General features: G+C 37.6%; 1 protein-coding gene across 4 annotated transcripts in view; it reads left to right on the plus strand.

The window, feature by feature from the left end:
• The first annotated feature begins 31 nt into the window (after positions 1–31).
• Positions 32–16,475, plus strand: part of SMC6 (structural maintenance of chromosomes 6) — a 35,964-nt gene continuing 19,520 nt past the window's right edge. The window contains exons 1-14 of one of the 4 annotated variants that reach the window (XM_037392978.1): positions 43–128; positions 2,618–2,774; positions 5,892–6,040; positions 7,470–7,587; positions 8,387–8,492; positions 9,632–9,768; positions 10,324–10,385; positions 11,260–11,340; positions 12,911–13,012; positions 13,234–13,353; positions 13,457–13,555; positions 14,690–14,836; positions 15,229–15,317; positions 15,803–15,967. In XM_037392978.1, coding sequence (XP_037248875.1) covers positions 5,897–6,040; positions 7,470–7,587; positions 8,387–8,492; positions 9,632–9,768; positions 10,324–10,385; positions 11,260–11,340; positions 12,911–13,012; positions 13,234–13,353; positions 13,457–13,555; positions 14,690–14,836; positions 15,229–15,317; positions 15,803–15,967 — 1,370 coding nt within the window. In that variant the 5' untranslated portion in view covers positions 43–128; positions 2,618–2,774; positions 5,892–5,896. Of the gene's footprint in view, positions 129–502; positions 522–2,617; positions 2,775–5,891; positions 6,041–7,469; positions 7,588–8,386; positions 8,493–9,631; positions 9,769–10,323; positions 10,386–11,259; positions 11,341–12,910; positions 13,013–13,233; positions 13,354–13,456; positions 13,556–14,689; positions 14,837–15,228; positions 15,318–15,802; positions 15,968–16,475 lie in introns of those variants that run through there. The other 3 variants (XR_005105059.1, XM_037392977.1, XM_037392979.1) reach the window with 3 other exon arrangements.

The following is a 16,475-nucleotide window of genomic DNA, read 5'->3' on the forward strand; positions in this document are numbered from 1 at the left end:
GGGGCAGGAGCGCGCAGGCGCCGCGCCCCCGGTTCCTCTTCCGTCGCACCCAGGTATCGGCGCCGTCCATTGGTGTGGCTGTGGCGCCGCGTGGGGTTCGGGACCTGCCCGGCGGCGCTGAGGAGAAGGTAGGGTGCGGGGCTGGTGCTGCCGTGGCCGGGTGCGCTTCTCTCCGGGAGCGGCTGGGAGGAAGGGTCGGTCGGTCCCAGGGTACCGGCGGTGCTTACCCTCGCCCCGGCGCGCTAAGTCAGAGCAGTGCCGGGCCGGGACCGCCACGCCCCGCCGGTCCTGCCCGCGCCGGTGTGGCTTTCGCAGGCCGTTTTGGCGGGCACGTTAGTGGTCGGAGGTGGTTTTTGTCCGGCATGGTCGCTGTGCCTGGCGTGTGGGCTTCCTGCCGGGTGCCCCCGGCTTGGCCCGACGGCAGCCGGCGCTGCGAAGGCGGGGGAAGCGGGTACGGAGCGGCGAGCGGCCGCCGCCCGCGCTTTCCAGCTGCCGAAGGGCCGGCGTCGCTTCTCTGGGAGGTGAGCGGGTCTTCCAGGTGGCCTGGACAAAGCGCTGGGCCACGCAGCAAATAACTGTGGGATTGGAGGTGCGAGTGGGGGGATTTTTGCCCCCTCTTTCCTTTGTCCCTCCCTGTAGCAGAGGGGGAGCTGCCTTCTGCGCTGCTGTGTATGACAGTGCTGCTCCAGGGGCCCGGGGGGTGGTGGGGGCTGCTGGTGCATCGCCTGTGAACGCCTTTGGAGAGGAGTCCTGAATGCCAGCCGTGCCCACGTGAGGCGCCTGTTTTGGGTAACCCTAAAAATACTAGGCACTCCACTGCTGTGCATGAGGCTGGGCTTCTGCCTTCAGTCAACTGAAACGTGCCTTTTTAAGGACAACCATAGTGAACGATCCCTTCATTATTATAAACTGCTAGAGTTAATTTGTAACTGATTTATCACCATCTTTGTTTAAACTAGTGTAGGTCAGCAGAAGACCACAACTTTTTTCTTCCTCTTCTCCCACCCTGCGCTTCCTCCCGTATTTTGCATTCATCTCGCCACAGCTCTGCGATGTCCTTTTCTCTTCCCTTGTTTTGCTACCTGGACAAAAGGCAGGCTGGGTTGCGGCTGGCCTGGATGCAGAGTAGTTTAAGTGGGTGTTTTGAGTGGCACCCACTTACCTTACAGGGACACCAAGGCTGGCACGAGGCTGCTGGAAAGCCAGCGGTGTGGTTTTGGTGGCAGTGGGTTGATTGTGTCTGCTCTGGATGTGACCAGCGAGGTAGGGAAAGGGCAAAACAGCTGTAGAACTGCATCGCAATGCAAGTTGTGGGAAGAGATGATTAAGTTGAAACACGGGTGGATATCACTGTATGTTGCTTCCAGGGGATGCAGCCTCTGTTTTCCTATGATGTTAACAGGGTAAATACATAACATTTAATAGTCCTAATAGTTTTATGTAGCACATTTGGGGATTGCATTTTTCTTTCACGCTTTCATTACATGCATAAAAATTAATTGCAATAATTGGTAGCAATGCTGTGATGCTTTTACAATTGGATCTGCCTTGCCCTTATTTGCTTTCAGTTTATACCTCCAGTCTTTATTCCTAACTGCTTTTACATTGCATCATAGACAAAACAAAAGCACTGATTTAATAGAGAAAATGAACTTTACTTTCTGAAAGACAGTTGGTTTCTCATTTGAATTATTGATGTTCCTGAGTCTGTCATAGCAAATTTCCATTAACATAGTCCTACTTTATATTGTAGTATAAACATGGGTTTAGTTTTCAGTTTTTAAATATGATGCCCAGTCCATTAAAAACCCTTCTGTTAACATTTGTCAATAGTGTCGATTGTTGGCTTCCCAATGCTCCATTACATACCTTAAAACACTTGCAGTAATATGTGGCTGTGCCAATTTAATTGTTTCCAGTAGAGCACTGCACGTTTTAAAAACCTTCAGACAGTTCAGCTGCTTTTCCTTTGCGTTGAATTTTTTTTCCCAAACAGTTGTAAAACTTATGGTAAGTGGTGCTGAGACTGAAATCGACTATTTTTTCAATTAAAAATTTAGTGAAGAAAATTAGGAGTGTCATGTTACAAGAATTTTGGGAGCAATTAATGTAAAAAAGACCTGTCAAAAATTTCAAGCTGGTCTAAAGATAAAATTTAAATGCTTGTGTCATTTTTTGTGGTATTTTTTTTTATTTCTTTATGTTGATAAATTCTTCCTTTAACTTTTAAAGCTTTGTTTCTTGTGAAGTCTTAGTAGTGGATTCCTAGTTTCTGCAGTCAGTTTCTCCTTCCTTATGGCTTTTTTGTACCCAGTGTAGCTATTACATCTGTTGGTACTTGTAATTTCTGAGGCTACTTCAATGCAGTTTGCTTGCAGTTCCAGTTAAGTTTTGTTTGCAGTACTAGCTCGTCAAGAGTTCTGAGGTGCAGACTGTTCTGCCCTTTGCCTTCATCATGCTTAGATTACATGAGTGAGGTTTCTTCTAGGTTATTTTGGCCTGTTTTATATTCTTTTTCTTAAATGTCCAGATGGTATAGCAGTGGAACTCATAGCCCTGATCTTTAATTTGGACATTAGTAATTACATTTTAATCTTGTGCTTTCTCTTCTTTCTAGAGAGAGATTTTAATAGAACAGAAGATCGAATGAATGCTTGTCTTGTTATTTGAGTGATAGGTAAATTCTAAGAGCATCCAAGTAACTCTTTCCTGGTCTGAGTAATTTAAGCATGAAGACATTTCTATGTAGGAAACTGAAAGTAGCATAGTAAAAGGTATGTAAACTGAACGATGAAGTGTGTTTGCTCCTTGGTTTCTATGTGTATGGTGTTAAACTACATCACATAAAATGGAAGTTATAGATTCCCTTTAAATATTTAATGGACATAATAATAATCCAGTATTTGATCTGAAATCCCTGCCATACGTAATTATTGCAAGAGTATCAAATTGAAAATTTAATGCATTTCTGCATTTGCTTTGAATTTTGTTCATGGCACTTAATGGAAAGAGATGCATATTAATTTTTCTTTATCACTGAGAATGCTGTGTCAAAGAAAATTAATGAGGAAATTATTAGACGGTATTTTATAAAACAGTCAGTGAGCAGAACAGAAATTAAATACCCTTTGTAACAATGTAACAGGTTTTAGTATCTGTGGTGTTTCATATAATAAATGTTACTGTCTGTGATGCTTGGTAGTATGAGCTATCTGACCTTCTGTCAGTTGCAATCAGGCTATGGTTTGACCAGAACCTTAAGCTGACACAAGCAAAAGAAGCTGCTTAAAAAAGCATCTTTTTCCTCACAGCGACCCAAACGTACAGATCTGCATGGTGAAATGGTTGGGGAAGTTAATCTAACTTGAAAAGAAAGAAGTTTTTTTTCCTGCATTAATTTTCAGTAGAATCAGTGCCTTGAGACAGCTTATTATTCTGCTGCATAAAGAGCTGCTTGAACTCAGGGGGATGAGACAGAAACAGAAAAGGCAGAGGGAGGAAAGACTTGCTCCTCCCCCTTGCAGTGCTAGTTCTTAGGACTAAAGTTGTAATTTAACAGTCTTTATTTCATTGAGTTCTCTGTAGATTCCTCAAGTTACTAATCTTAAAAGATAGAAGGTGGAGCGAGACCCACAGAGAAGCGCTGGGAGGGCCTGAAGGCGTTAACGAGGGAGCCCCGTGGGGCCCTGGGGCTGTGCACGGCTCAGCTGGAACCGCTGTGCCGATCCACCCAGCTTTCTCACACCTCCCCTGCGGGACACTGGAGATGATGTTAGGAACTGTTAGGCTGACCTGCCTGCCCTCTCCTGGATTGTCCCATCTGTCCTGTGGGACAAGGGAGTGATCACTTGTTACTGTTAAACGCATCCGTGACTAGAAGTGTTCTGGTGTCCAAGCCCACAGTGCGTTCACTCCATACAGTCAATTTGGCCTCTAACCATGACACGTGGTATCAACTGAACATGCAATGTCTCTAATGCTGGACATTGTTTCCATTCCTGTACCCCACCTCATTTAAAAAGAAATAATATTTTTATTTATTTTTATAAATAAACTCCGCCTACTCTTAGGTCATGTGCCATGCAGTGATCTTTCTGTAGCAGTGGATATTCATTATATTTAATGCCTCTGAATTTTGCTTGAATTGGTCGGATGCATTTAAGTTAGTTGCCATCTTTCATAAAAGGGAGCTCTAGTGAAATTCTAGTAAACAAAGTTGTCTGAGTAGGAGAACATACTCAGTTTCAGAAACTTTTTGACATCAGAAAGCTATGCAGCTGATGTCAATTTTAGCCTGTTTTGGACACTGTACTGGTTTCAGCTGACATAATTCTCTTCTTAGTAGCTGGTGCAGTGCTGTGTTTTGGATTTGGTGTAAGAATAATTTGGTAACATGTTTTTAGTGGTTGTTAGGTAATGTTTATACTAAGTCAAGGACTTTTGAGTTTCTCAGGCCTTGCCAGTGAGAGGGCTGGAGGGGACACAGCCAGGACAGCTGACCTGAACTAGACAGAAGGATATTCCATACCATAGAATGTCATGCTGAGTATATAAACTTTGGGGGAGTTGGCTGGGGCCTGCTGGATTGGGGAAACTGGCTGGGCATTGGTCAGCGGGTGGCGAGCAATTATATTGTGCATCACTTGCTTGGTGGTTTGTGGTTTTTTTCCTTCCTTCCCTTTGGATTTTATTCTTCTCCCCTTCTCCCTCCTTTTCATTATAATTGTTATTAGTGATGGTGGTGGTGTCATCCCTGTCTGCCGCCCCCCCCCCCCCCCCTTTATTTTATTTTAATTATTAAATTGTTCTTATCTCAACCCTCAAGTTTAACGTTCCTGCCTGATGCTCCTTCCTGTCCCTCTTGCCAGGGGGCAGGGGGGAGTAGGCAAGTGGCTGCATGATACTTTAGTTACTGTACTGACTGGGGTTAAACCATGGCAGACACCAGTAAGTGACTTTACTGGCAAGTAAGAAGACTGTGCATTGCCTTTGTATAAAGAGGACCTTGCTTCTATTTTGGGCAAAAGTATGTGAACTTCCATGTTTTGTATAATGCTTCGGAAATCTGGGTATGAAGAATGTAGTATATGCTTTTGGGGGACTAAAAACTGCCCTAAGGTTTACAGTTACAGAAAATGTGAGATTTTGACTAACCTTGATGCCTTTCGTTTCAGCTTTGTGACTTTAGGAGACCTTGTTACTTTTGCAAGATTCATGTCTGATCAGACATATTAATGCAGAAGTCTGTGCATTATTTATCGAAGTAGAGGAAGTATATATGTGTGTTCTTTTCATAGGGAGTTGTTAGTTCATCAGTGAAACAACAGCATTTGTTTACCATAATCATATTACACTGCCTCACAAGAACAGGGTGGCTGTGTGCAAGGAACAGTACAGGAACAATGCTATGAATCTAAATTTTCCTTTGTTCTGATTTTGTGTTCTGCGTATTAATTTTCTAGGCATTTGTCAACAACATATAATTAATATGTTTTCTTTTTGGATGTGCAGCTTGCTTTAATCAAACCTGCTGATCATGCTATGATAGTTACATGCTTTTCGACTCCATTACTAACCAAAAACTATTGCTAAGTCTAATGTATCAATGAAAACGGAATCAAGGTTGATTTTGTTGTTAATCAACAAACAAATTCAGCTTGATTAGGATAATGCTAGTTGTGTTTCTTTTGTTCTAACACAACTTCTTCATAGTAAGCTTATGCTTAAATTCACTGACATTTCAGTTTTGAAAAAGTATGTTTGTTGCGTTGTTTGCTGTGATTTTAATTTTTTTTTTACTGAATTAAATAAATTGGTATGTCTGTGCTATCACCTGTAGGTATGTTTTCATCTAGAAGACTGAAACCTGCAATGTTTCATTTATTTTTTAGTACTCATGGGTAAGAGAAAGGAAGAAAGTATTTCAGAGACTAGATCCCATAAAAGGCAGAGACAAGAATACACAGAAGAAAATAGCGATGAGTCTAATCAAGAAGAAAATTCACAGTCATCAGTCGATACTAATTTATCTTCACTGTTGGTAAGTTTTCTTGTATGTTTTCCCCAACAACTTTTTAAAAAACATTGATACAAAAAAATGTCCATGCCTTTGGTTGATGTTGAAATAAGTATCTTGCATGTAGGCTTCAGTGGAACCAATATAAAAGGAACTACAGGTAATGTCAGTGATGAGGATTTCCGTGTGAGTTTGTTCTTACCTTATTTCTTTTTGGGTCATCTAGTTAAAACACCTGTTCATAAAATAACGGTATTTTGGTTTTATAGAATGAATACTTTTGAAGTTGTCAAATAACCAAATTGAGGAAACATTTTGTTTGATAGAAGTATGGTATATTTTGTTTATGGTTGTAGTAAAAGCAGAGAAAATATTTAGAAAATAAGTTATTTACTAAAAGAAGTACCAAAGACTTGTTTGTTTTGCATAGCTGACGCTTTCAAATGTCTAAAAAAAAAAATCTAGTATTTGAAATGCATATTTTGATGGAAATCAAACTTGAAAACAGGAATACTGTTTTTTTTTTTCTGCTTTTGTGTAATAGTTGAACTCTAATTTGATGGAGGATTTAAAAAAATAATTTATGAGTGTGGAAATACTGTCTTATGTATTTAGTTTGGACATTAGGAAGCATTTCTTTACCAAGAAAGTGGTCAAATAGTGGAACAGGCTTGCTCTGTGATGGATGCCCCAAGCCTGTCAGTATTTAAGAGGCATTTGGAGAATGCCTTTAACTTTTGGTCAGTGCTGAATGGGCCAGGCAGTCAGACTAGATGATCATTGTAGGTCTCTTCCAACTGAAATACTCTATTTTGTAAGACACCATGGTTGATTTTCAGTGTGCAGAAACGTTACTCCTCACGTAATTTTTTTGAACTGCAGCTGGTCTGTGTCATTGGTTTATTTATTTTTCCTGAGGACTTTGTTTTCTTAGAAAACATTGCTTTGCTGAAGCACTGCCAATAAAAGTGGCTTCCTGTCAAAACAATACTTTACCAGTTGAACAGTGGGCAATGTCACTTTCAGTTTCATTTCCCCATTCCTGATCTAATTTAATTTCTGTTGTTCTAAGCTGTGCTAAAATTTCTCACAAATAGTATTATTCAAGTAACAAAAAAGTTTTTCTGTGATGCTCTTTATTACTGCTCTAACAACCATGTAGAATCTATGATACTAATTTTTTATGTTATGTTAATATAAAGTAATTATTGGGAGAACTGAAAGTTACTATGAGTGAGCGATCAGCTTTGGTAACTTTTCCTCATTCCTACGTAACTGCTCTATAGCAAGCAACTTTTCATATTGTCATGAAACCTTTCTCATTTCCTTGTAGCTTGTAACCATTAACGTTTTAGGTCATGCTATCTTTTGAATTTTCATTATATTTAAAATGGATAAACTGTATCTCATTAAAATGCATGCATAACACCAGTTCTAATCGTTAATTCTTTAGACTGTAGGGGAAGCTGGGATAATTGAAAGTATACAGCTGAAGAACTTCATGTGCCATTCAATGTTGGGGCCTTTTCAGTTTGGATCAAATCTCAATTTTGTTATTGGAAACAATGGAAGTAAGTATTAATTGCATCATTTCTTTGTCAAAGAGCACTTCTGTTAATTTAGAAGATGTAATTTTTATTTGAAAAATAATTGCTAGCCATCTTTTAGGAACAGAGACAGATTCACTTTTGGACTTTGGAACCACACAGGTCTATTCTAGTAGTTTAAGGCTGGTGAAAAAGTTAGGTCTTCAATTTGGAGATTTGCAAAGGTGTTGTAAGTATAAATCTTTCCATAGCTAAATCATACATGAATTTGTATTTAAACTAAATGTACTTCAGTGTTTGTTATTAAATGCACAGTAATTGTCCAAGTATATGTCATGTAGAAACTGTTATAGGGGAAGGGAGTGATACTTTCTTATGTGAGTTCACTTCTGGCAGTGAGGATTTTTTTAAAAAGAGGATTTTAAAAATTAAACATAAATTTTGAAAGAGACCTTAAAACCTTTCAGATAGTAATATAAATGGTAATGTGTATTTGATTTCCTTTGTTGTATATAAGTTTTCTGTGTGCTTGCAAGGAAGGGGAGATACTTTCCTCCTGAGATACAACATCTTGTTGAAAGCAGATTGCTAAATAGAAATAACAGAAGTTGGCTCAGCGTTTGGGTGTTTTTTTAGGGAGAACCCTGGAAGTTGCAGATGTTTTTCTGGAGTTATCACTATTTTATGTATTTGTTCAGATGACAGAGTTTGGACTTCAAGTGCATGAATACATAAGCAGTCAAACAAAAATATGTAATATGGGTGGACTGGATAAAGAATTACGATAAATTCTTATTAAAGAAGTTCAATGCTTTTGTTACAGGTGGAAAAAGTTCTATATTAACTGCTCTTATTGTTGGACTTGGTGGAAAAGCCACTACCACTAACAGAGGTTCCTCATTAAAAGTGTTTGTACGAGATGGAGAGACGTAAGTAAAACTTTTTCAGTTTTAAGCTTGAATATGTTTAGTGATTGTGATTCAGGTTAGCTGATCAGTTTTCTGTTCACCTTCACTTTCTCTGTTCTCTTATTGGATCTAGCAGCATGACACTGAAGAGACCATATTTAAATAAAACCCCAAAACTACAAACAAAAAACACTAGAAGTTTTACCAGTAATTTACCAGTTGTATACCATTATCTTCGAATTGTCTAATATGGTGATATGTCCTGTGTACCACCTAGATCTTCTGTATTACTTACACAACGTACTTGGATATCCTACAGAAAAATCGGTTTAATTAAAAAGAGTTATAGGAAACTAGTTATCATTATTCTGTGAGCTATGAGGTTAATTCCTTTTCTGTCTTTCTGGTGAAATAAATGAATATACAATATAAAGACCTTAACGTACAGGTGGGTTATTAAACATACAGGAAGTGGATTCTTGTCTGCTGCAAGAGTGGGGATAACATGTTTAGGGGAATCAATAAGAGAGGTGGTTTACAACATTATTACATGTACATAAAGCTGTAACTCAGAGACCCAGACTTTTCCTTTCAGAGGTGCTTGTAATAAAATTGTTGGCAGTATCTTCCTTTATATATAAACAACTTCATGTTTCAGCGTTTGCTTGAAAAACAGAAAATACTAATTCGGAACTGAAAGCACATCTCATCTTTTCTAGAAGAGTGCTTTAAGTATTCTGCTATAGATTACTTTGGTTAGGGATGGCTGTAGAAGCTAAGCAACTGTTTTCTACAGGAGCCAGTTTGGGGACAGGAGAACAACTGAAAAGTAACTTGATTCTGCAACCTAGAGATGAGGGCAGTCAGATGGGAAGGGAAAGTGGGGGAGATCTGCTCTCACAACTGTTTCCTTTTGGCTCGCGATTTATCTGAAGCGTAGGAGGTAAAAACAGGTTACTGTATGGCAGCCTTTCTGGCCATGCGTCTCTGATGCTGTTTTGGTTCAAATAACATGTATGTATCTTCTCATTGTTACTATGACTGACTTCCAGTTACAACCTGTACAAGACCTAACAATCCTTGTGGAAAATTAGAATGTTCTGATTTTTCATAATATTTTTTTTAAATATTTGAAAGTAATTTCAATTGTCTTTTTTCAGTTCTGCAGATATTTCCATAAAACTGCGAAACCAAGGCAGAGATGCATTTAAACCAGAAGTGTATGGTGACTCTATTATCGTGAATCAGCACATTAATCTGGATGGAAACAGAAGTTACAAACTGAAAAGCAAATCTGGTTGGTAGTAGTTTTTGTCCTCAGTCTTAGAAACTCTTGAAATGCTTTCATTGCTTTCAGTGCCTTGATGTTAGTAAAGGATGGTGTTTCTTATTTCATTTATCATTGAATGATGGCGATGTCCATTTTTTGTGTTTACCTTAGACTTAAGTATTTGAGCATGTCAAAAGGAGTTGTCAGGTTCCGTGTGATGTGAGGTCATACAGTATTTGTCTTTATGAAAATCAGCTTGTTTGATAAGGCTGAACATAGTTTTTAGTCTTTTTGAGTTTTTATTGAATCGGGTGTTTTACTTTAATTCTGTCACAGAAGGTTTATGAAGCAAGGAGGGACTTCCAATTAGAAGTCTTTCTGTACAAATGCAAATGTATCAGAAAAATTAAACCCAGCTGACTGTGTTTCTCATTTAAGGCTAAATCTGTGTTACAAAAATACTAATCCCATTTTTTACGTTTACTAAGAACCGCTAGGTTGAACGAAAGAACGAAAGTCTAGGGCATTGTATGTCTCTACTTCAGACCTGCTGCTATTTTTCGTTTCTTTTTTTACCATTAGGGACCTTAATTTCTTCAAAGAAAGAGGAACTTGTAGCAATACTGGATCACTTTAATATACAGGTAATTGTTATAGTGCTTAAATCCTGTGCAGTTTAATACATCAGCATGCAATTACATGCATTACAATTCTTCAATTAAAAATTAATGTTCCATTTTGTTAAATGAGAGAGGGTCACCTCTTCTGTGTTATCTCAAGATCAAATGCCATGGCAAAAGAAAATTGAAATTTATACCTCATGCAATGCACGATAAGATTCTGTCCGAGACAGGTAAGTATCTGCTATGATCTGAGGGCTATGAGTCACGTATCCTGTTAATAAAAGTCTTGGCATGTGTAGGTTTCTTTCATACCTGAGCCTTTCTTTTTTTCTGCTCATTATTTCAGTTTTTGCTGTTGGAGAAGTTTGAGTGTGTTTTTGGTGTTTAAGTGATTAAGGAAAGATGAGGAAGTGCACATGAAGTTTAAAATATTCAACACATTCAGCCTTCCAAATTTTATAAACTTGTGTTAATATATATTGATTTTATTTTGTGGAAACTTCATAAGAATATATGCAGCAATTAATTGCATTTAATGCAATACTTTGATCAATTAAATGAGAAATGAAACTGATCTTGTGAAATAAATGGAAAAAAACAGACACTGTCTTTTTAGAAGTTAGTTATCCTCCTGGAAACAATTCTTTAGTTGTCTTTGACGTTCTGATTTGTACTTGATGGAGTTGGTTTTTTTTTTTAATTTCTTTGTTGTTTGTTTGGTTTTAAGAAGAATGGGTGAGAGGAGTAGAAGTCTTTATTTGTGGATCTGCTTCTCTCAGCTTATTACTGAATTGCTGGGCATGGAACAGGGAGATGGTTTGCTCACTGTCATGGATATATAGAGTTACATAAGAACTTTTTTGCTTAAAATAAAATGAATGTAATACTTTTACAGGTAGATAATCCTGTGTCTGTTTTAACCCAAGAGATGAGTAAGCACTTTTTACAGTCTAAAAATGAAGGTGACAAGTACAAGGTAAGAGTACTCATTTAAAATTTTGATTAAACATTAAAATACTGATTTGAAATTTTTAGAGGTGGCATTTGGAGGAAAAAAATAAATCTGAGTTCCTATTTTAATAACTTGCTGTGGGTTAACTCAGGTAAGCAGCTAAGCACCACACAGCCACTCACTTCCCTTCCCTGTTGTCACCTACTTGGGATGGGGAAGAGGAAGGAGAGTAAAAGCAAGGAAACTTGTGGGTTGAGATAAAAATTGTTTAAAAAAAATGAAGGAAAAGCTGGAAGAAAAGACAAAGCAAAACAAGACAAGACATGCTAAGCCAGTCACTCTCCACCTCCCATGGGTAGACTGATGCCCAGCCAGTTCCTGAGCAAAAGATGGCTAAACCCGCTAAACACTCACCTCTGGTTTTGGCTGGAATAGAGTTGATTTTCTTCATAGCAGGTGTGTTATAAGGCAATGTTTTGGATTTGTGTGGAAAACTGTTGATAATACAGAGATGTTTTTGTTATTACCTAGCAGTGCTTACCAGTGTCAAGGTCTTTTCTGCCTCTCAGACCACCCCACAGGTAAGTAAGCTGAGGGTGCACAAGAAATTGGGAGGGGGACAGTGCCAGGAGAGCTGACCTGAACCAGCCAAAGAGATGTTCCATACCAGTGAACATCATGCTGGGTATATAAACTGGGGGAAGAAGAAGGAAGGGGCAAATGTTCGGAGTGATGGTGTTTGTCTTCCCAAGTAACTGTTACGTGGGATGGAGCCCTGCTTTCCTGGGGCTGACTAAATATCTGCGAACTGCCAATGGGAAGCAGTGAATTAATTCCTTATTTCGCTTTGTTTGCTTGTGTGGCTTTCGTTTTGTCTAATAAACTGTTTTTATCTCAACCCACAAGTTTTCTCATTTTTACCCTTCTGGTTCTCTCCCTCATCCCACTGGGGTGGAGGAGTGAGCCAGCGACTGGGGTTAAACCATGACAATGGAATTGAATAGCTCTTTGGTTGGTTGGAGTCACTTACTTGGTTGTTTCCCCTCCTAACCTCTTGCACACTCTGCCAGTGTATTCTCTGGGAGAGCAGAGTGAGAAACAGAAGGCCTTGACATACATACAAATGCACAAATTTTGGTATATGAATACCAAGCAGTGTTTAGCACAGCTACAACATTAGTGTGTTACCTGTATTGTTTTGGTCACACATCTAAAACACGGTACCCCAACAGTTACTGTGAAGAAACTTAACTACAATCCAGGCAGTACACTGTCTTGATTGTAGCAGTCATCCACTTGCAAAAAAAAGTTTTTGAAGTTTCTTTTCTCTATAGAAAAGGACAAATTAAAAAAACAAACCCCCCCCCCCCCCCCCCCCCCCAAAAAAAAAAAACAACCAACCCAACCCAAAAAAACAAACCCAGGACACAGCTGCGTTAGTTCATTATTCAGAAATATCCCACCAGTTATTTTACTTTGGGCATCATTCAGCTTGCATACAAGTTGGCATGAGTGGTCTTTCTGTGGTAGTTATTTGAAGTTCACTTAGGTAAACTGCTGAAGCTGGCATTTGTGTCTTTTTGTTCCTTTTTAGTTTTTTATGAAGGCAACTCAGATGGAACAAATGAAAGAAGATTATTCATCTATTATGAAAACTAAAGAAAATGCATGTATTCAGATAGAACAAGGAGTAGAGGTATGTAAAAGCTGAATTAATTACTGGTACAGATCTGAGCACTGAGATAACTATAGGAGCTGAATTACATAGTTTTGTTTTGTGTAGGTCTCAGTGACATTACATTTTTAGAAAAAATAAATCTTTCCAAGACTTCATATGGTATCACAGCTTTTTGCACTCAAAATTGAGCCTCTCTGTCTTTTTTTGAGATTTTTGTGTTTTGTTTTGTTTTATTTAAGCATCTCCAAGAACTTAAGCGGCTTTATTGTGAAAAAAAGGAACGTTACAAAAACATTGGATTTGTGAATGACATGCGAAACAGTCTTGAAGATTTGAAACATAAAATGGCATGGGCAGTGGTAAATGTCTTGTTACAATGTTTCCTCATATGAAATGTACTTTTAAATTATTCCCGATGTGCTGTGGACATTCTGATATATGCTAATACATGCTTCTATTTAGGTGAGTGAGATGGAAAAAGAAATAGAGCCAATCAAAGAAAGCATCAGAGCTGAAGAAGGAAATACAGAGAAGTTTGTTCAGAAGCTAGAAGAATGCCGGGTACCTATGTGGTTTAAATCATACATCACTCTGGTTTTAGCTCTTTGACTCAGTAATTAAGATAATATTTAAACTGTGATTGTCTTCTACATTGTAAGCTGAAACTGGCAATCTTAGCTTTTCACAACCAGCTAAGAACATTCCCATTTATATATCTTTTTAACCATCTGAAACTTAATGGTAACATTTGCATTCCACATTTCATTTGAGAATAATATTAGGACATTTTGTTTTCTGTTGTTTAGTAGGGGTATGTGTTTATGTTTTTCATACTAATACTTCTATTTCAGGTAAGGTTTATATCATTGTGGCTGGGAGTTTGAGATGACAAGCATTACATATACCAGTGAACAGTAATTTAAACTTTTATTGTTGAGAGTACTTACTAGATGCCTATTTCAGTGAAGTTGGAGCATTTTTCAGGGATCTGTCATGTAGGTTTGCTTGGGTATCATTACCTGTAGAAAAGGTCAGTGTCTAATTTCAGAAGATATCTGGAACTTTAACAGACTCATTGAATGGTACTTTAAGACTTCTGTAGGTAACAAGAAAGAGTAATTTTGCCAAACATTCAGATTCACATACAAAATTTATATTTTGCAGAGAAACACTAGCCATTGTTATTTTGAACTTGTAAGTCTATTAAAACTCCTTCTCCAAACTTTCTTGATCGGTACTCAGTTTTCATTGAATTTTTAATATTTTTTTAATGTTTAAAAAAAGGAAATGTGTATTGCTTGACAATTAAGATGTTATTACTTTATAGCCTAATATGTCTGTGTGGTGTTGAAGGAACATTGTTCGAATACTCATTTCACTTCTTTCCATATTATGGTACTTGACCTTATTGTATTGAGGCCTGTCTTTGAGTAAACTGTGAGTTAGAAAAGAAGGTTGCTGTTTATTTCACAGATTTGGTAGTCTGTTGGTTCCCTGAGAATGTTCCTTTATTAATTTTCATCTTAGATTATTCATAGTAGCAATGACTTGCTTTATTTCTTCTAATAACAAAAAAAAGGCAAATGAGGTATGTCAGATGGATTCTTTTGGGACATATTTCTTCTGTAGCTTTATGAAGTTTTGAAGAAAATTGTTTCATTACTACTTGTGTATTATTCTCTTTTTGCACCAAAGATAAAAGTGAATGAAGCAGATGAAAAGTACAAAGCAATACAAGACAAGCTGATAACAGTAAGTGAAGAAGCACAAGTCCTGCATCCTCAGTGTATTTCTTTGAAGGCTGATGTGCAGGCAAAAAGAAAAGCAGTTAATGAAACAGAGGTAGGCAAAAAGAACTTTCGAAGTTCATACCAATTTAAAAGCTTTAATCTTGTCCACGCTCTACTCGTATGTACTTCTGCATCTGTGTCTATGCTTCCTGAATCCATAGTGCAGTTCAAAAGAGGTGCAATTTCCTGCCTGCCTTGCAAATAATTTTGTTTTCAGGAGCCATGGGGTTTATATCTTTACACAGGTGTTAAGCAGTGTTAAGCTTATGTCAACATAAATATGATTCAAATTAAGTGTGTTATTCTTTTTTCACATTCTTGAAATTCGAGTGATGTTTGTCTGTTTTGATGCAGTTCAGTATTTATTTACTCAAAAATGTAGTTCTCTTTGAAATGATTTCTTGCTTCTATCGATTAAACTACTGTATCCCATTTCCTTCACAGGTACTTTATAATCGTTTCAAAACTGAGTTAAAACGGCTGGGAAAAGATGATGAACAGCTATGTAAACGAATTGAAGAACTGAAAAGCAGGTAAATACAGATGCAGTGATTATGGTGCGTGTTTATTAAAATATAGGTATGCAAGGAGTGACCTCTTCTGATTGATGAGAAAATCTGCAGTAACAGAAAATATGTAACTGGACCCTCTAAATTTTAAATAAATATTTAAATATTTCTGATCCTGCTTACATACCAGTTGTTTGACTGGAAGGTGATGAGGTATTTGGGCAGAAAAAGTTTTTCTTTATTGTTGAAGATAATATAAATGTTCTAGCTTCTATGGTGTTGCAAAACAAGTATACCTTAAACTAAATGTAATAGGAATGTAACTGGGTGAGTGTTATGTGTGATTACAAATAAAAAAAACCAAACAACAAACTGTTCATGCTTTGTAGGTCTTGTAAATGCACAGAATCTTAAATGTAATTTTCTGATGCATAAATCTTTTGTGTGAAACAGTGTCACTTAGAAATTATCAGTGTGGTTTTAAAATACTGACTTACAATCTTTTCTAGTGCTAATCAGTTTTCGGAGCCTGAAAAATTGGAAAGACAAAGGAAAATCACACACTTAAGGGAACAGTTGAAGGCATTCCATGATGAAGAAATGATGATTGGTCAACAGATGGATCAGTTTCAGCAGGCTATATATAAGTGTAAGGAAGAATGTGCTAGAGTTAAGTAAGTTAAGCTTTTTGAATGTAATTGTTTTCCTTTCTTTCAAGTTTTAAGAGATACTTTCTTGTACCTCCATTCCCTGAGGTATTAGGCTTCAAGTTTTAGTTGGTTTTTTCCCCTCTAGTTTATTTTAAGACTTGCTAAACTGTTGTCTTTGGTACAACATGACTTAATTGAGAAACTTTTGGAAAATTAAGAAAAGTGTTGTGTCATTAAAGGTGAAAAGCATTACTAATTTAAAGCCTGATACAAATCCATACTGTCAGTTTAATGCCCTTCTTTCTTCCTCCCACCATCTTATTCTTATCTCTTATTCTCTTATCATCCTATGGGCAAACTGTGCTTTAAATTTTTCCATGTTGTTTAATACCCTAGTAAATCCTGATGTCATGTTACAAGATATAAAACACCACATAAGGAAATAAATAAACTTTAGAGGTAATTATTTTATGTGTAGTTAAAGGTAAATTTATAGACACTTTGGAGCGCAAGGTTCAAATACCAACTTAGC

Source organism: Falco rusticolus, chromosome 6, assembly GCF_015220075.1.
Source record: "Falco rusticolus isolate bFalRus1 chromosome 6, bFalRus1.pri, whole genome shotgun sequence".
NCBI classification, from domain to species: domain Eukaryota; kingdom Metazoa; phylum Chordata; class Aves; order Falconiformes; family Falconidae; genus Falco; species Falco rusticolus.